Source organism: Hoplias malabaricus, chromosome 2 (genome assembly GCF_029633855.1).
Source record: "Hoplias malabaricus isolate fHopMal1 chromosome 2, fHopMal1.hap1, whole genome shotgun sequence".
NCBI lineage: Eukaryota > Metazoa > Chordata > Actinopteri > Characiformes > Erythrinidae > Hoplias > Hoplias malabaricus.
Window position 1 is genome coordinate 16,850,954 of NC_089801.1, and position 19,698 is coordinate 16,870,651.

At 40.2% G+C, this 19,698-nt stretch overlaps 2 protein-coding genes across 4 annotated transcripts in view; both read left to right on the forward strand.

The window, feature by feature from the left end:
- Nucleotides 1–1,372: 1,372 nt before the first annotated feature.
- On the forward strand, nucleotides 1,373–9,783 carry LOC136675986 (uncharacterized). Its single transcript, XM_066652827.1, has 14 exons — nucleotides 1,373–1,571; nucleotides 1,696–1,991; nucleotides 2,748–2,775; nucleotides 2,934–3,137; nucleotides 3,260–3,453; nucleotides 3,675–3,702; nucleotides 3,873–3,898; nucleotides 4,063–4,087; nucleotides 4,210–4,508; nucleotides 5,096–5,165; nucleotides 5,373–5,576; nucleotides 5,683–5,876; nucleotides 6,099–6,126; nucleotides 8,358–9,783. Exons 1-14 carry the CDS (start codon nucleotides 1,373–1,375, stop codon nucleotides 8,375–8,377), a joined length of 1,815 nt encoding a protein of 604 aa, XP_066508924.1. The 3' UTR covers nucleotides 8,378–9,783.
- Nucleotides 9,784–11,914: 2,131 nt separating this feature from the next.
- LOC136686448 (integrin alpha-M-like) overlaps nucleotides 11,915–19,698 on the forward strand; it is a 31,459-nt gene continuing 23,675 nt past the window's right edge. For all 3 annotated transcript variants that reach the window (XM_066660238.1, XM_066660239.1, XM_066660240.1), the window contains exons 1-3: nucleotides 11,915–12,113; nucleotides 15,237–15,357; nucleotides 17,592–17,686. In XM_066660238.1, coding sequence (XP_066516335.1) covers nucleotides 12,080–12,113; nucleotides 15,237–15,357; nucleotides 17,592–17,686 — 250 coding nt within the window. In that variant the 5' untranslated portion in view covers nucleotides 11,915–12,079. The remainder of the gene's footprint in view (nucleotides 12,114–15,236; nucleotides 15,358–17,591; nucleotides 17,687–19,698) is intronic.

The window sequence follows — 19,698 nt, forward strand, 5'->3', positions numbered from 1 at the left end:
ATGAGGATTTCATAAAAAAGCTGAAAGAACAGGTCCCCAACCTGAAGGAGGTGTCTACTGTGGAGGAGTGTGATTTTATTCTGTTCTTCTGTCCCATTGTGTCTCGAGCTGGAACTGATATTGAAGCAGCGCTGCAGAAGCTTCAGAGATTATCAGGTACCAGCCGTGATCAGTCTGAACTTTTAATGACCTCAGGGTTTAATGGCTGTATAATTTGGGTGGGGTTTGATAGCTGTATAATTTGGGTGGGGTTTGATGAATTTGGATCATGTCAGTTTATGTATTTATCTCTTGTTTGTCTGTAGACACCAAGCCTGCAGTTGTAGTGGTGCTCCATCACACATTTGATCCTGACAGCGTCGTACCAGACAGCAGCAGAATTGTAAAGAGAGAGAGAACACTCAGTGTGGACTGTCTGTTCCATGAAGATGAAGGATTACTGCAGTGCTTCAGGAATGATGAAGCACTCTATAACATTTCAGAGTGGATAAACCCTCAGGTATTGGTCCCTCAACTTTTTTCTTTCTAAAGTATAAATATCTTTTAATATATTCTAGCCACTCTCCACACTTTTATGTAAATAAAGTGGTATGGTAATTTTAAAAATGTGCCACAAAATAAACATCTAAACCAGTGGTACATTTATTATATGTCTATAAATTAAAGCAGTTTTTAATATGGAAATCACAATTCAACTCTATTTTAATCTTTTAAAGATACTTTGCTGTTTCTAGCAGATTTTAATTCACAGAACTTTTAAAACATTACATTGCACACCCACATACAGATTTACAGCTTTTGAATATTGCTGTGATCTCCCTTTTACAGGAAAACAGTATAAACCCAGCTCACGTCTGTAAGTAACTTGATATTATTTTGTCCATTTTTATCTTTTATATCACATCTGTAAAATGAGCTGAATCTAGATTTGGAGGTTTTCTTAGAAAGATCAGAGGAAGTAAGAGGTTCTTGACCAAAAACTGACTGTTAAAATTGGGTTCTATGTCTTTTGCCTCTTTAATAGTTTACGGTGCAGATCCAGACACTCAGGTCAGTATTTAGACTCCTTCTGTAAACTCGACGGCTGTATATTCACACCACTGCTAACAATTCACAATTAAAATCATGTGAAAAACACCAGATGTGTTTGTTTCAGCAAACTGAATAAATTAATACACTGTTTTTCATTCCTACAATCTTTCAACAGGAAGAAAAAAGTACTGAATCAACAGCAGGTGAGTCACAATTAGTTCTGGAGCGACTGTGGTTCTGTTACAAAACATCCTGAATTGCAGGACAAATTGTCAAATTCCATAATATTGCAGAAACGTATGAACTCCTGACTCTTTGTGTGTCATCCCCATTTCCATTAATGGCAGCGCTCCACAATGTGTCAGAAAATGCACAGCTGGTAGATGAGGAGTTTATGGGAAAGCTGAAAGAACAAATTCCCAACCTGAGGGAGGTGTCTAGGGTGGAGGACTGTGATTTTATTCTGAATTACTGTCACAATGACACCAAAGCTGGACTAGACCCTGCAACAGTGCTCCAAGATCAGCCGAATTTTCCAGGTACCAGCTGTGGTCAGACTAAGGCTTTAATACAATGAAGATTTTGAAGGTAATAAATGAACATTAAGAACATGGCTGGCAAAATAAATGTATCTGACTGTACACATGCTCTGTTCTTCACTAGACACCAAGCCTGCACTCGTCGTAAAGGTCCATCACACCCCTGACACCGGGAGAACTCTAGAGGACAACAGTTACAGTGAAGACAGGGAGAGGTACCTCAGTGTAAACTATCCGTTCTACAAAAATCAGGGAACACTGATACGCCGCAAGAAGAATGAAGATATACATCATGTTACAGACTGGATACTAAAAGTAGTTAACCCTATGGAACCAAATGTCCATCCAACAAACCATTCTGAACATTCAGTGACTGATGCTCAAAGAGGTTTAACAGAGTCAAGACACACATCGGCCAAGGTAAACATTTAAGAACCAGAATTCTGTATGCAACATTATTATTATTACTGTATTAATCATATAGTAGCATTTCATTATTGTTCAGAGACTATATTTAAAATTTTTAACGCTGTGATTAACTGAAAATGCTTTAAAAATGTTTTAAAAACTGAAAAAGCTTGAAAGTTTCAGGCCAGTGACTATCTCACTTTAAAACACTCTTTAATCTGTTGCATTTATACAATTCCTATAAACAATTGGTTGCACTTTGACTGAAGTAATCAGTGACACATACAGCAGGAGATACTCCTGGAAAAAGGTCAGAATTGTCATGATTTTAAAGGGGAGTTTATATCAGTTAATGTCTCATAAAAAACAGACAACGTTAAAGGGTGCACCAATGTGGCTAATTCTATTTCACCTTCACTTCAGGAGAAAGAAAATGTAATATTTGAGTGATCAGTGCAAACACAAATTATTTTGCTTTCAATACAGTCAACGTAGACAACTAAAATTAGTCCAATAATCAATCATTTGGAAAGGAAGGTACTTTACAAACCTAAATGCCTGAAATGCTGGAATTTTTCCCAGGTTAAATGTTCATAAAATGATTAAAATTAAAATTCCAGAAGTAAAATTACCTACAACTTCATTAGGATTATCATTCATCTAACTTTCAAGACACAAAACCTGTCATTCCCACAAACCACAGCCTTCACACTGTTACATTAAAGATGATCTTACAGACACTAAACTGTTACTCTACGTCTCTTTTAGATTAAACATTCAAAACCATCACAGACAAGTGAGTACCCTTTTCTTTATATAACTTTCTTCATGTGATATCTGTTAAGAACTAAGATCAAAAAGAACTAAGATCAAAAAATAACCCTGCTTTTAGATCATTAAGTAAGATGTCATTAAAACTTTGTAATAATCATGCGTCATTTCTTTTTTTTACAGAAAAGTTGAAGTTTCTGCGCGGTGTGTCTGGACACACACTATATTCAGACAAGGATTTCATAAAAAAGCTGAAACAACAGGTCCCTAACCTGAAGGAGGTGTCTACTGTGGAGGAGTGTGATTTTATTCTGTTCTTCTGTCCCATTGTGTCTCGAGCTGGAACTGATATTGAAGCAGCGCTGCAGAAGCTTCAGAGATTATCAGGTACCAGCCGTGATCAGACTGAACCTTTAATGACTTCAGAGTTTGATGGCTGTATAGTTTGGATGGGGTTTGATGAATTTAAATCATGTCGGTTTATGTATTTATCTCTTGTTTGTTTGTAGACACCAAGCCTGCATTTGTAGTGGTGCTCCATCACACATTTGATCCTGACAGTGTCGTACCAGACAGCAGCAGAATTGTAAAGAGAGAGAGAACACTCAGTGTGGACTGTCTGTTCCATGAAGATGAAGGATTACTGCAGTGCTTCAGGAATGATGAAGCACTCTATAATATTTCAGAGTGGATAAACCCTCAGGTATTGGTCCCTCAGTTTTTCCCTTTCAGCAAAATATATATCCATGTATATGTTTTCCAGTCAATGTCCACGCAACTATTAATACATGAAATGGCATGATAATAATAAAAATGTGCCATGGAATGAAAATTTACCCCATTGGCATATTTTTATATGTGTTTATAAAGTAAAGCAGTTTTTAATATTAAAACCACAATTAAACTGTGATTTCCTTTTTACAGGAAAATATTTCAAACCCACCACATCTGTGTAAGTAACCTGTCATTACTGTGTCCATTTTTATCATTTATATCACATCTGTAACATTGGCAGTATCTAAAACTGTGAAAGGTTTCTTAGAAAGATCAGAGGAAGTAAGAGATTCTTGACCAAAAACTGACTGTTAAAATTGGGTTCAATGTCTTTTGCCTCTTTAATAGTTTACGGTGCAGATCCAGACACTCAGGTCAGTATTTAGACTCCTTCTGTAAACTCAACTGCCGTACATTCACACCACTGCTAACAATTCACAATGCAACAATTCAAATCGTGTGAAAGACACCAGATGTGTTTGTTTCAGCAAACTGAATAAATTAATACACGGTTTTTATTCTAACAATCATTCAACAGGAGAAAACAAGTACTGAATCAGCAGGTGAGTCAGAATCAGTTCTGGAGCGACTGTGGTTCAGTTTTGAAGGTAATAAATGAACATCAAGAAACTAGCTGAGAGAACAAATGTATCTGACTGTACACATGCACTGTTCTTCACTACAGACACCAAGCCTCCTCTCGTAGTAAAGATCCATCACACTCCTGACACCACAAGGACTGTAGTGGACAACAGTTACAGTGATGACGGAAAGAAAATCCTCACTGAAAATGATCCAATTTACAAAAATCAGGGAACGTCAATACGCCACAAAAAGAGTGAAGATGTAAATCGTGTTGTAGACTTGATACAAGAGGAAGTAGTTAACCCTATGGAACCGAATGTCTGGTTCACAAACCATTCAGAACATTCATTGACTGATGCTCAAAGAGGTTTAACAGAGTCAAGACACACATCGGCCAAGGTAAACATTTAAGAGCCAGAATTCTGTATACAACATTATTATTATTATTTTATTAATCATATACTAGGATTTCATTATTGTTCAGAGGCTATATTTAAAATGTTTAATGCTGTTATAAACTGAAAATGCTTTAAAAACTGAAAAAGCTTGAATATTTCAGGTCAGTGATTATCTCACTTTAAAAAACCCTCTTGAATCTGTTGCATTTATACAATTCCTATAAACAATTGGTTGCACTTTGACTGAAATAATCAGTGACACATACAGCAGGAGATACTCCTGGAAAAAGGTCAGAATTGTCATGATTTTAAAGGGGAGTTTATATAAGTTAATGTCTCATAAAAAACAGACAACGTTAAAGGGTGCACCAATGTGGCTAATTCTATTTCACCTTCACTTCAGGAGAAAGAAAATGTAATATTTGAGTGATCAGTGCAAACACAAATTATTTTGCTTTCAATACAATCAACGTAGACAACTAAAATTTATCTGCATTTAAATGAATACCATGTTGATTTTAAATATGATCTTACATGCACTACAATGTTCCTTTACTCTTTAAAAAAAAAATTCCAAAAACATCACAGAAGCGTACAGCAAAACATTTAAAACCATCACAGAGGAGTACAGCAAAATATCCAAAACCATCAGAAAAGCGTGAGTACATGTTTCTTCATATGGTTTTTTTCATGTTGTTTCTCACAAAAAAAAAAAAAAAAAAAAAATCTACTCTATTTTGGTACTGACATTTTGGAACTGAGCCTATTAAACTAACATCAAAAATAATCCGTGCTTTTAGGTTTTTAAAAGGGATTTCAGTAAAATATTTGAAAGAAAATAACTATGTGGCATTTGTTTTAACAGAAAAGCTGAAGTTTCTGCGCGGTGTGTCTGGACACACACTATATTCAGACAAGGATTTCATAAAAAAGCTGAAACAACAGGTCCCTAACCTGAAGGAGGTGTCTACTGTGGAGGAGTGTGATTTTATTCTGTTCTTCTGTCCCATTGTGTCTCGAGCTGGAACTGATATTGAAGCAGCGCTGCAGAAGCTTCAGAGATTATCAGGTACCAGCCGTGATCAGACTGAACCTTTAATGACCTCAGGGTTTGATGGCTGTATAATTTGTGGGGATCATGTCGATTTATGTATTTATCTCTTGTTTGTCTGTAGACACCAAGCCTGCATTTATAGTGGTGCTCCATCACACATTTGATCCTGACAGCGTCGTACCAGACAGCAGCAGAATTGTAAAGAGAGAGAGAACACTCAGTGTGGACTGTCTGTTCCATGAAGATGAAGGATTACTGCAGTGCTTCAGGAATGACGAAGCACTCTATAATATTTCAGAGTGGATAAACCCTCAGGTATTGGTCCCTCAGTTTTTCCCTTTCAGCAAAATATATATCCATGTATATGTTTTCCAGCCAATGTCCACGCAACTATTAATACATGAAATGGCATGATAATAATAAAAATGTGCCATGGAATGAAAATTTACCCCCGTGGCATATTTTTTATATGTGTTTATAAAGTAAAGCAGTTTTTAATATTAAAACCACAATTAAACTGTGATTTCCTTTTTACAGGAAAATATTTCAAACCCACCACAGCTGTGTAAGTAACCTGTCATCCACCTGTGTCCATTTTTATCTTTTATATTACATCTGTAACATTGGCAGTATCTAGAACTGGGAAAGGTTTCTTAGAAAGATCAGAGGAAGTAAGAGTTTCTTGGCCAAAAACTGACTGTTGGGTTCGATGTCTTTTGCCTCTTTAATTTAGTGATTATAACTGACAACTAATTAAAAACCCCAAATTCAGTATCTCAGAACATTAGATTATTGTAAAAAGGTTCAATATTGAAGACACCTGGTGCCACACTCTAATCATCGATTTAACTCAAAACACCTGCAAATGCCTTTAAATTGTGTCTCAGTCTAGTTCTGTAGGCTCCACAATCATGGGGAATATTTGTGACTGGACAGTTGTCCAAAAGACAACCACTGACACCTTAAACAAGCAGAGCAAGACACAAAAGGTCATTGCTAAAGAAGCTGGCTGTTCACAGAACTGTGTCCCAGCACATTAATAGAGAGGCGAAGGGAAGGAAAAGATGTGGTAGAAAAAAGTGTACAAGCGATAACTGCACACTGGAGAGGATTGTGAAACAAAACCCATTCAAAAATGTGAGGGAGATTCACAAAGACTGGACTGCAGCTGGAGTCAGTGCTTCATTCATGGAATGAAAATTTACCCCCAGACATATGTAAGATATGGGTTTCAGCGTCACATTCCTTGTGTGAAGCCACTCTTGAACCTTCCAAAAAGGATTGGACTACTGCTGAGTGGTCCACAGTTATGTCCTCTGATGAAAGTAAATTTGACATTTTCTTTGGAAATCAAGGTCCCAGAGTCTGGAGGAAGAGAGGAGAGGCACAGAATCCATGTTGATTGAGGTCCAGTGTAAAGTTTCCACAGTCAGTAGTGGTTTGGGGTGCCATGTCATCTGCTGGTGTTGGTCCACTGTGTTGGTCCAAGGTCAACACAGCCGTCTGCCAGGAAGTTTTATGCTTCCTGCTGTTGAACAACTTTATGGAGATGCAGATTTCATTTTCCAACAGGACTTGGCACCTGCACACAGTGTCCTGGTTTAAGGACCATGGTCTCCCTGTTCTTAATTGGCCAGCAAACTCACCTGACCTTAACCCCATAGAAAATCTATGGGGTATTGTGAAGAGGAAGATGCAATACACCAGACCTAGGATGACCAGACGTCCTCTTTTACCCGGACATGTCCTCTTTTTTAGACTTAAATAAATGTCCGGGCAGAATTTCACAAACGTCCGGGATTTTGTTTTTCTAGAGCTTACATAGAATTTTGAGAAGCGTTTCGTTCACAAGCTAGTCCCGCCTTCCCCTACTCTGACTGGTTCGCTTGAGTGAGAAGGGGGCGTGGTGAAGTAGCCTACAATCTTCTGATTGCACGGTCTGACTGTAGAGCTACCGTTACTTGTTGATAACCTTTTCTGTAAAAATTTAATTGGTCAGTCTGCACATCAGTAGTCCTTGTTTACGTCAGGCAAAGCTCATGTACCTACCCTCATCTCGAGTAGCTATGCCGAAACGTAAATGTAAGTTCTCGGATGAATTAAAAAAGAAATTCCCATGTTTTCCCATGTGTAGTAAATAAAGGTGTAAAGGACCTAAGAGCACACATAGGTTCAGCTAAGCATGCAACGGCAGTGAGGGGCGAGACCCCCCCAAGATGTGTCCTCTTTTTCACCATCTCAGATCTGGTCACCCTAGCCAGACCCAACAATGCAGAAGAGCTGAAGGCCACTATCAGAGCAACCTGGCCTCTCATTTAACACCTGAGCAGTGCCACAGGCTGATTGACCCCACACTGCACCGCATTGCTGCAGTAAATCACACAAAAGGAGCCCCAGCTAAGTATTGAGTGCTGTACATGGTCATATTTTTCACGTTCATAATTTTCAGTTGGCCAGCGTTTCTAAAAATCCTTTTTTTGTATTGGTCTTAAGTAATATTCTACTTTTCTGAGAAACTGAATTTGGGGGTTTTAATTAGTTGTCAGTTATAATCATCAAATTAAAAAAAATAAACACTTGAAATATATCAGTCTGTGTGTAATGAATGAGTATAATATACAAGTTTCACTTTTTGAATGTAATTACTGAAATAAAACATCTTTTTCATTATATTCTAATTTTATGACCAGCACCTGTGTGTGTGTGTGTGTGTGTGTGTGTGTGTGTGAGTGCTTATTAAGTTAATAACAAAAATAAATTTAAAAAACCCATCTTTATTGACTATCTCTTATTTAGTCAAGGCAGTGACCCTTTAAAAGGACACACACCTCAGGAAGACAAAGGATAAACAGTCATCAGTCATAAACATAAATCAGAAATGGAGGAAATGCAACAGGATTGTACCTCAGAATAATTAAAAGTACAAGGAACTAAGTAAAACTGTCTCCAGACCCTCAAGAGGACACTTGGACAAACTCTAAATAATCTGTATGTTTTGACTTAAAAACACACCTACTAACAGTGTCCAACTCTCTGGAGAGAACACTGCCGATGAGGATACACATCAGATATGTTCACAATGACTGAAGGAACATGAAAAGTGTCACAGCATCACATCAGGACTGAAAACACATGAACCAATTTATCTGAACAGACACCACTAAATTAAGTTAAAAGAGCAGCCATTTTCTCGAGTGAATTTTCTTCTCCATATCTTCAGCTGTTACACTGGCACCTAGTGGTTGTTTCAGGTACTGTGTACTATTTTAAATATAGCTGTGCATTGAGGGATTACTTCTTTCCAGAAGAAGGGAGAAAGAGTAACTAGGTTAAGTTAATACTTTTGTAATGATTTCTTCTTTGTCAACAGCAATGGGCTTGAGAATTGCTTGTTAAAAATAGTTTGACTTAAATATATTAACATATATTTGTAGAGGTGTGATTTAGTTTGTCCCTATGTTCTGTTCAAGCTTCTTACAGTTTAAACACTTGATTCATGTCCAACAGTGTATAGGTGTGTATAAACATGTACACCACTGTGTATTATAAATGCATTCAGTATGTTTATTATTCCAGTGTAACTCCAGTTGGGTTGGGGTCTCTTTACACTTTACAGAAAATATGTAAAGGCATATAAGCATATAAAGAAGTTATTTCCATAAAAACTATTTAATCATTTTTGTTTGTAAATGTGCTAACGACAGACTAATTCTTTAAGACTAAATGTCACAAAGCAAGTATTTGTTTAGTCCACAAATATCTCTGATCATATAGACTGTCCTGACAATACATTCAAAAAAATAGAAACAATTTGCCATAAAAGTCTAACTGATACTTAACATGTTATTTGTAATGTAATGAAAAGTATAATCAAGTACTATAAAGCAAACAGATCTAGTCCATAAGTGTGTTAGCTGTAGGTGCAGTTGGCCTATCTCTGTGACTCTAAAGCAGCTCTGAAATATTTATTTGAGATAAACAAAAATATGATTGGAATATTAAAAATATGTATATTACTTATTGCGATATATTAAATAATGTTCATTACCTTACCTTTTTTCTATTTATTTTCCCTATGGCATATATATAAACTAATGTATTATATGAATATATCATGTCCCTCTTAATTTACATAATGTAAAACTTACCAAAACGTGTCTAAACGCCACTGTAGTCAATTTCTGTCCCAATGTTTAAGCACTGGTGTCCCCTTCAGTCCTACAATGCCAGGACAGACCTAAGAGGGGAAAAAAATAATAAAATAATATATATATATATTCAATATGTGTGTGTCTGTGTGTGTTTGTGTGTGTGTTTTAAAATCAAAAAACACTTTAGATATTTCTTATTTACAGAACTATATTGGGTAGTAAAACATTGACAGAATAAAGCACTGACTATATTGTAGTAATAGAGCATTTATGAGGAGAAAATAGCGCCAAAATATTTGTTAGTTTTGCATAAATATGAAAGAAAAATGCCAGATTACACAAATTATTATTTAAAATGTGTTTAATAATATTATGTGAGAACTTTGAACATGGAAATATAATTCCCTACATTATTAAAAAATATGATATTACTTTAACAAGTAGTTAATCGCTGCATATAAGGTTTTGCTCGTTTTAGAAGTGTTAAAATCAGAAATGAATCATGTCGTCCATCATGTTCCATCAGTGCAACAAAGGCAGTGAGGGAGAAACTAACTAAAGAAAAGAGGGGGATTCGAGAAACATAAATGAAAGATAGCTTTTAACATTTTTAAATGATTGTATAATTAATGCTAAAATATATGTGAATTAAAAACTAATAACAAATGAATATTTTTCAGTGGGCTGAAAACAAGCAAACCACAAGTGCATAATTTTATATATAACGTACAGAACACAACAAATGGTTTTAAGCTAAAATTGTTTGCACAATTGACCGAGTCAGTTCTGTCAGCACATGTCTTCCTAAAACAGTAGGTGGCGCTATGGATGCACTGTCAAAACCGTGGAGGTCATGCTGTCTAATAACCTTTATGAAGAGAGATATGTTGGTCAATATGTACAAGACTACGTCTATATCAAAGTTGCTTTTTTAATTTAAAAAGCTTGGTTATCAATTCATGTATTTACAAAACTGCAATGATATATTTTATTTGAGCAGTTATCCCACTTACAAGCTAAGTTGCATAAAAAATACATTTTCAGATCTAACACACTTGCACACTGATATAACGTTACACATCAATAACTGTAAGTTTGCTTAAAGAAGAGTTTGCACACTCTTTAATGACCTCATAACCTGGAGTTTCCAGCAACATCAGAGGAGGATGATGTAATATCTGTCGTTGTAAAAACTGATAGACAAAGTCTTACATTTTTCTCACTGAGATAATCAGATTAGACTCGGATCTCTTGATACAGGCATGGCCCTGACTACAGAATGACAGGATGGCTTTAAATAAACTATGGAGCCCTACTGGTTCCCTCCGTTTTTAAAATAAAATTGGGAAGCTTAGGGATGCCTATATATAATGTCTTTGTATATATATAGTGTGTGTGTGTGGACCTTAATTATTAAGTCGTGTGCACTTATTACATTTCTAGTTCCCATGCCTTATTACCCAATCAGAAATGACGTTCCTGTCTGTGATTGGCTGAGAGGGTCTGTGTGTGAGTCGCGGTATTGGTTTGGAAACAGTTCATAATCATCAAACCACAGCTTCCTTCTTCCACCCATCATATTCACCTTTTGTGTGTGTGTGTGTGTGCTCTCTAATAAATTGTGCCGCTGCTCAACACCAAAACAACTGTAGACCACTCTGATTGGTCCGTGTAACAGAACGCGTTAATGTGATAAAACACTTTGTGAGTGTGCTTTACTCTGACTGGACAAAGTTGGAGCAGTGTGGATGAATGTTTTATTCTGATTGGACAGCGTGTGAGCGGACATTATTCTGATTGGACAGTTTAGGAGAACGCGTTAAACTGATAGGACAATGTTGGAGCTTATATTATTCTTAATGTGCAGGATAGGAGAATGCATTACTGTGATTGGGCAATGTGGAAGAATGCTTTATTCTGATTGGACAGTGTGTGAGCGGACGTTATTCTGATTGGGCATGTAATGGGATAGCATAAATCCGATTGGACAAAGATGGAGCTTGCATTGCTGTGAAGCTTGCATTGGATATTTTAGAATATTGCATGACTCTGACTGGACAGGTTTGCAGACTGTTTTATTCTGATTGGACCGTGTTTAAGCAGTCGTTACTCTGATTGGACAGTATGGGAGTGAGATTTACTCTGATTGGAGCGTACGTTAGTCGCTCTTTGTGGTCAGCTCGCGCGAACATTCACAAGTTCGCTCTTCTGCAAGTTTCCCACACTGCCGCGCGCGCCACTTTCTGAAACTTTCGCTTTTGCTCAGTTTAACTCTATAACGGAGCCGAGCTGGGGCTGTTCTCCTGCTCTGCTCTTTTGTTTGTTTGTTTGTTTACTGAAACTGGAAATTACTCCGAGACTTAAGATATGGAGACACATCTGCTCAGCTTTCTGCTCCTCAGTAAGTACCTTCATCTTCTACAGCGCCTGCGCCTTCAGAGGAAGAGGAGCAGGGCACGAGCCGAGCTCAGGAGCGCTTTAGTTTAAGCTTAAGTTTCTCGTTTGTTTGAACGGAAGTGTTATTACGTATACCTTCAGGTTTATTTGAGTTGGGTTAGAGTTATATGAGGTTTCTCTGAGTTCAGGATTATTTGAGCAACAGGGTTTAAACAGTTTTAGGTTCAGGTTTATTTGAGCTGAGGTTTATGTTCAGGTTTATTTGAGATGAAATATTTATAAGGTTTAGGTTTATTTGACTTGAAGGTTTAGTGTGTGTGTGTGTGTGTGTGTGTGTCTATGTGTGTGTGTGTGTAGGGATATTTAGGCTGTTTAAGGCAAATGAATGGCTGCAAGTGGTAGGAAGTGTGTGTGGTGTGTGTATTGTGCAGTGTGAAGTGTGTGTGGTGTGTGTATTGTGCAGTGTGTGTGGTGTGTGTATTGTGCAGTGTGAAGTGTGTGTGGTGTGTGTATTGTGCAGTGTGTGTGGTGTGTGTATTGTGCAGTGTGAATTGTGGGTGGTGTGTGTATTGTGCAGTGTGAAGTGTGTGTGGTGTGTGTATTGTGCAGTGTGAAGTGTGTGTATTGTACAGTGTGTGTGGTGTGTATATTGTGCAGTGTGTGTGCATTGTACAGTGTGAAGTGTGTTTGTGTTTGCAGTCTTCAGTGTGTGTGGTTTGTGGTTTGTGAGTCTGTGTTTATGAGCTGACTGTGATCACCAGTGAGAATCTACATCTGTTTAAGGTGGAATGGAAAGTTGTGTGTTTGTGTGAAACTGTGTCGGCGCGTGACCATTTACAACTGAACAAAGAGAGGATACACACTGCACACTACACATCATCACTGTGATATCTCCTTCCATCAGCCCCTCACACTCTCTCACTCTTTCTGTCTGTCTCTCTCTCTCTCTCTCTCTCTCTCTCTCTCTCTATGTGTGTCTCTCAGTCTCTCTTTCGATAAATATTTTCCAATATCATTAAAATGGCCAGTACTTTAGGATACTCATAAATGCTTTTGGAAACTGGTCAGTACTGTGGGGTTCAGGTCAGTATTGTGGGGTTGAGGTCAGTACTGTGAGGTTCAGGTCAGTACTGTGGGGTTCAGGTCAGTATTGTGGGGTTGAGGTCAGTACTGTGAGGTTCAGGTCAGTACTGTGGGGTTCAGGTCAGTACTGTTGGGTTGAGGTCAGTACTGTGGGGTTCAGGTCAGTATTGTGGGGTTGAGGTCAGTACTGTGGGGTTCAGGTCATTACTGTGGGGTTCAGGTCAGTACTGTGGGGAACTGGTCAGTACTGTTGAGTTCAGGTTAGAATTGTGGGGTTGAGGTCAGTACTGTGGGGTTGAGGTCAGTACTGTGGGGTTGAGGTCAGTACTGTGGGGTTCAGGTCAGTACTGTTGGGTTGAGGTCAGTACTGTGGGGTTCAGGTCAGTACTGTGGGGTTCAGGTCTGTACTGTGGGGTTCAGGTCAGTAGTGTGGGGTTGAGGTCAGTACTGTGGGGTTGAGGTCACTACTGTGGAGTTCAGTTCAGTACTGTGGGGTTGAGGTCAGTACTGTGGAGTTCAGGTCAGTGCTGTGGGGTTGAGGTCAGTAATATGGGAAGCTGGTCAGTACTGGTGAGTAATGTGGAGTATGGGTCAGTACTGGTCAGTACAGTGAAGTATGAGTCAGTACAGTGGTGTACGGGTCAGTACTGGTCAGTACAGTGGAGTATGGGTCAGTACAGTGGAGTACAGGTCAGTTCTGGTCAGTAGAGTGGAGTACGGGTCAGTACTGGTCAGTACAGTGGAGTACGGGTCAGTACAGTGAAGTACAGGTCAGTACCAGTCAGTACAGTGGAGTATGGGTCAGTACTGGTCAGTACAGTAGAGTATGGGGGCAGTACAGTAGAGTACAGGTCAGTACTGGTCAGTACAGTGGAGTACAGGTCAGTACTGGTCAGTAAAGTGGAGTACAGGTCAGTACTGGTCAGTACAGTGGAGTACAGGTCAGTACTGGTCAGTAAAGTGGAGTACAGGTCAGTACTGGTCAGTACAGTGAATTACAGGTCAGTACTGGTCAGTATAGTGGAGTACGGGTCAGTACAGTAGCGTACAGGTCAGTACTGGTCAGTACAGCGGAGTACAGGTCAGTACTGGTCAGTAAAGTGGAGTACGGGTCAGTACAGTGGAGTACAGGTCAGTACTGCTCAGTACAGTGAAGTACAGGTCAGTACTGGTCAGTAAAGTGGAGTACAGGTCAGTACTGGTCAGTACAGTGGAGTACAGGTCAGTACTGGTCAGTAAAGTGGAGTACGAGTCAGTAAAGTGGAGTACAGGTCAGTACTGGTCAGTACAGTGAATTACAGGTCAGTACTGGTCAGTATAGTGGAGTACGGGTCAGTACAGTAGCGTACAGGTCAGTACTGGTCAGTACAGTGGAGTACAGGTCAGTACTGGTCAGTAAAGTGGAGTACGGGTCAGTACAGTGGAGTACAGGTCAGTACTGGTCAGTACAGTGAATTACAGGTTAGTACTGGTCAGTATAGTGGAGTACGGGTCAGTACAGTAGTGTACAGGTCAGTACTGGTCAGTACAGTGGAGTACAGGTCAGTACTGGTCAGTAAAGTGGAGTACGGGTCAGTACAGTGGAGTACAGGTCAGTACTGCTCAGTACAGTGAAGTACAGGTCAGTACTGGTCAGTACAGTGAAGTACAGGTCAGTACTGGTCAGTATAGTGGAGTACGGGTCAGTACAGTAGTGTACAGGTCAGTACTGGTCAGTACAGTGGAGTACAGGTCAGTACTGGTCAGTAAAGTGGAGTACGGGTCAGTACAGTGGAGTACAGGTCAGTACTGCTCAGTACAGTGAAGTACAGGTCAGTACTGGTCAGTACAGTGTAGTACAGGTCAGTACTGGTTAGTAAAGTGGAGTACGGGTCAGTATAGTGGAGTACAGGTCAGTACTGCTCAGTACAGTGAAGTACAGGTCAGTACAGTGGAGTACGGGTCAGTACAGGTCAGTACAGTGGAGTACGGGTCAGTACTGGTCAGTACAGTGGAGTACGGGTCAGTACTGGGGGCTGGTTTAATGGTTGCTGTGTTGTTCCAGTGTCTCCTTTAACCCGTGGCTTTAACCTGGACACGGCGCATCCTAGAACATTCTCATCTCCAGAGGACGGCTCTGCGTTCGGTCACCGCGTCTGTCCCTTTGGGTCAAAGCCAGAAGACAGGTGAGTGTGCTGTCTTCACACGGCCACTGTCTGTCCACACACTTCACACTACATTCTCAGAGTAAAGGTACTCTACAGGAACATTACTGTCACTAAAGCTACAAACAGTGGAGTAAATATTTAAAGGTACAGCAGTGGTGTTAGAGTCCAGTTGTGTTCCCTAAAGGTTCATGACATTCTCTTCTCCAGAAGGAGAGGGGGATCTCTGTAATCTTTCATTACACAACTGTGGAGAATGAAAGAACACAATAAAAGTCCTGGAGATGAAACGGGGCGAATGACATCAACACAACTTTAACATCCACTGTTAATATAGAGTAAGGTACAGTTCTGTTCCTAATTAAAGGTGCAGTATATGTTCCAGTGAGGGTACCACCACAGAGACAAATTTTCTGACTGTAGCTTTAATTCATTCACTGTTTGAGGGGTGTCTGGGTTCTGACGACAGTAAGAGTGACGTGTTCACTGTTGAGAAATGATGACACAGTCAGGAAGTGATGATGCTCTTTCTCAGCATGTCTAGCAGTCAGCAGTGAGAAACACACTCCCTCCACTCCTCCACACCTCCAGATAGATATAATTCCTGTCTTCATTACACATCACTTAAAAATGACTCCCTCTCTTCCCCACAGTGGAACACAGCAGTGTTCTCCCTCTGTGTAAACAGCCCTGTTCAAAACCCCCGCTTTCAGCACCTGTTCCTTTAAATGATAGTGAGCCGCTCGCTGTTCACCCCGACCCTGAGCGCACAGCAGTGAGGAGCGAGGAGCAGAAGGTTTCTAGCCGTTTCTTACTCAGTGCTCTTATTTCAATGCGCTCGTTGTGTCTGTTTTGCTGTGTTTAACCTCGTCTTTGCGCTCTCACATAAACGCGGGTCCAGCGCTGTGATTGGACAGACTCAGACAAGGGGGCTGGGCCATTCTAAAGTCTCTGCACTTGATGTCAGAAGCGGAGAAGATTCAGAACGGCTCTAGGCAGCGCACAGAAAACTGACTGGGGTCTTGTTTCACAATGTGTGGGTTGGTGGCCACATAAATGTGAGCATGCTCTGAATGAAGGAGTTTTCAGGGAAAAGCATTAAAGTGGCTGTATCACTCCTAAAGTAATTCTCTTTTGCATTGTAATTGAAAGAGGTTAATGTAGTATGTAAACACTGATAATTATATTTCAGAATTGAAGCAGATTCATAAGCCTAGCTGAGCAAACATACAGCATTTAATTTCCTGTTTTTGTGATGTCACAAAAGACAGTGAGTTATGGTATATCCACCTGTAGAGACGGAAGGAACATCTGTGAAACTGTAAGGAACAGAGTTCCCAGAATTCTCATCAGAGGACAGTATCACTCTGTAATTTATCAACACAGAGTCACAGTCAGAGCCAGAGTGGTGAAGTGGATCAGACACAGCAGTGCTGCTAGAGCATTACACTCTGATATTTAACACAGGTAGCAGCGTATTCCGCAGTGTATCTTTAAGGTTAAATCACACCGTTATTGATCTGTTCCTTACTGATCGAGGAAGAAAGCGGACACTCAGGGCTGAGGTTGCTGGTGAGGTCGGGGTCCGTGAACAGAACCCCAGCTGTGGGTCGGTTCTTGAATGAGATTCTAAAAGTGAAAGGAGGGGTCGGGTTCCCTCTGAGCTGCAATTAATCTCCCACCGGAAATAGACCATCATTTACAGTCACCATAAACAGGAAGAGACTTCACCGAGACCCTCTCCATATCAGAGCGAGAAAAGAGAAATACACTTCCTTCCTCAGGGCAAACAGACCTCAGTAACACACTGTGTTTGTCTCGATTTCTCTGTTCTCTTTCTTTCTCTCATTGTTCTCTCTTTCTCTCTCACACTCTCTCTGTTCTCTCACTGTCTCCTTCTCACTGATCTCTTTCTGTTCTCTTTCTTTCTCGTATTGGCCTCTTCCTCTGTCTTCTCTCTCTCTCTCTCTCTCTCTCTCTCTCTCTCTCTCTCTCTTCTTTTGTGTGTAGAATGAAGAAAGGCGGAGTGTAGGGGACTGTGGTGTTTATTTGTGCAGTGTTTCTACTGAGGGCTTAACTTTTAATCAGCTGTTTATTATTAAACTATTATTAATAAAATATTAATGTTGTTTGGATTGAGTGGCAGTCAGTAATTTCATGTGAGTCAGGGTTAACTGCTCTGCCCCCCCCCCTTATCTCTCTCCCTCTCTCTCTCTCTGCCCCCCCCCCCTCCCCCCCTCTCTCTCTCTATGCAGTGTGTTGGTGACGGACCCTCTCTATGCCAATGGGACGGGGGGACTGTACAGATGTTCCTATGGCAGTGGTCGATGTGAACCTGTCCGTGTTGATGGTGAGTGTGGAGAAAAGCATGCTGGGAAAGCAGCACCCAGCCTGTTCCCCTGTCGCCCTGGAAACCCTATTCGCTTTAAACACGGGTCAGACCTGTGTTTAAACCCTAACCCTGGTCATGTTTTTCAGGACGTGTTCACACTGTATCAAACCATATCCCAAAACACAGTGGACAATTTTCAGTGCACTCAAACAATCCCACAATGCACTGCAAAAGCACATAACAGATATCACATTACCCATAATCCACAGCGTTGTTTGGTAAAAACCCACATGAGGTAGTGTCCGAAATCAGTCTCTACTCTCCTGACTCCAGTTCGCTATAATAGTTACTATAGTGAATAATGCCGGGAATAGGGAGCCATTTCAGACACAGGGCCTTTCCCCCTGAGAAGTGTGAGCAGATTAAACACAGTGGCCTCATTCGTGATACGGGAGCAGAGCGACTCTGTGCGGAAATTGTTAATAAATCACTTTTTTTGTAGAAATCAGGATTCATCAAAATGTTCGTAGTCTCGAAATGTTCGTAGGTACCAAAGAAATTTACACCTGCTCCTGAAAATGCGTGTGCGTAATGTCCGACAGACGCTGAACGTATCATCTGACCGAACTAAACTTTAAATAAAAGTTAATAAAAAATAATTAAAAGGCATGAGCTAAATAAATAAACAACACATTTCTTAATAATCAAACGAAATTTCACAAGACAGTCCTCCCCCTGGTGCAGCCTGTTATTCAGAGCAACTTCCTGTGGCTGAAGGGCCATTGCTTGCTGAATTATTTTGTCCCTCGTGTAGTCAGACAGTTACTTAATGTGGACCAGCGTGATATAAAAGGGTCTAAAGTCTGTAAACTGTGTAATCAGCTGATGCTGCGCTGCCGGATGTACCAGACCTCTCCACACAGAGAACTATAAAGACTTTAGAGATGACACAGGTTTATAGTTTATCAGCTGAGTGGGGTCTCTGTTCAGTTTTAGGTCTGTTCTCTTCCCGAACCTGTGCAGGAGCTGCCCGCGGTTGGCTCCTTAGACACCTCCAACGTTTTATAACTAGCTTATTATAATACGAACACATTTAAAGTGTGTGTGTGTGTATATATGAGTGTGTGTGTGTGTGTATGAGTGTGTGTGAGAGAGTGTGAGAGTGAGAGAGTGTGTGTGTGTGACCCCAGCTATAAAATAAAAATTCACTTCTTCAACTCGTTCTGAAATGTTGTAATGAAATGATTTCCTGCTTGAGAGAGAAGCACCTGCGACATCACAACCACGAGGCGTTTAAAGGGACATTCCAGTCACACGCTCCATTGGCACAGACTTCAGTTTCATCACATTTCATCACATCTAGCAGCGTAGAGCAGAGGCGTAGGCCTGTCCCCAGCAGTGGACCGGAGGACGCCAGATCGCTGCAAGAACAGCCGACTAATAGAGGAGTGTCCAACAAACTGGATCAGGATTAAACACGTACAGAATTATAATGAGTTAAAGTTCAGGAGGCTTTACCCTCATCCAGGTTTATACAACTACACAGTGAAACGAGACAAGGCTCTTCCAGAACCAGAACACCAGGGGAAAACTAAATACAGGGATAAAGACACACAGGAGAGACACTAAATACAGGGACAAAGACACACAGGAAGAGACCATGTGGTTGTAAATATTTACCAGTGCACAGAGAAGGGTAACGTGAGGAACAGTAACAGAGTACAGCACTGAATAATACACTCCTCTAGCTGCAGAGAGAAAATATTAATATATTTGCAAAAGTCCTGTACAGATAGAGAAGAAATGAAATGTAATATGTAGTGTCTCTGTCTTTTGTTATGAATGAATAAATGAATGAATGGAACAGTGAATGATTAGTGTTCTTGAGAAAATTATGAGCTCATCTGGGTTTTAATCACAGACACCATGACAGCGAGTGCCAGACTGAGGCTGTTCCCCGACCTGCTCCTCTCTCTCACAGATTCACTAATCTGACCCTATAGCTGCTCCGCTCCTGTCCACACCCTGGA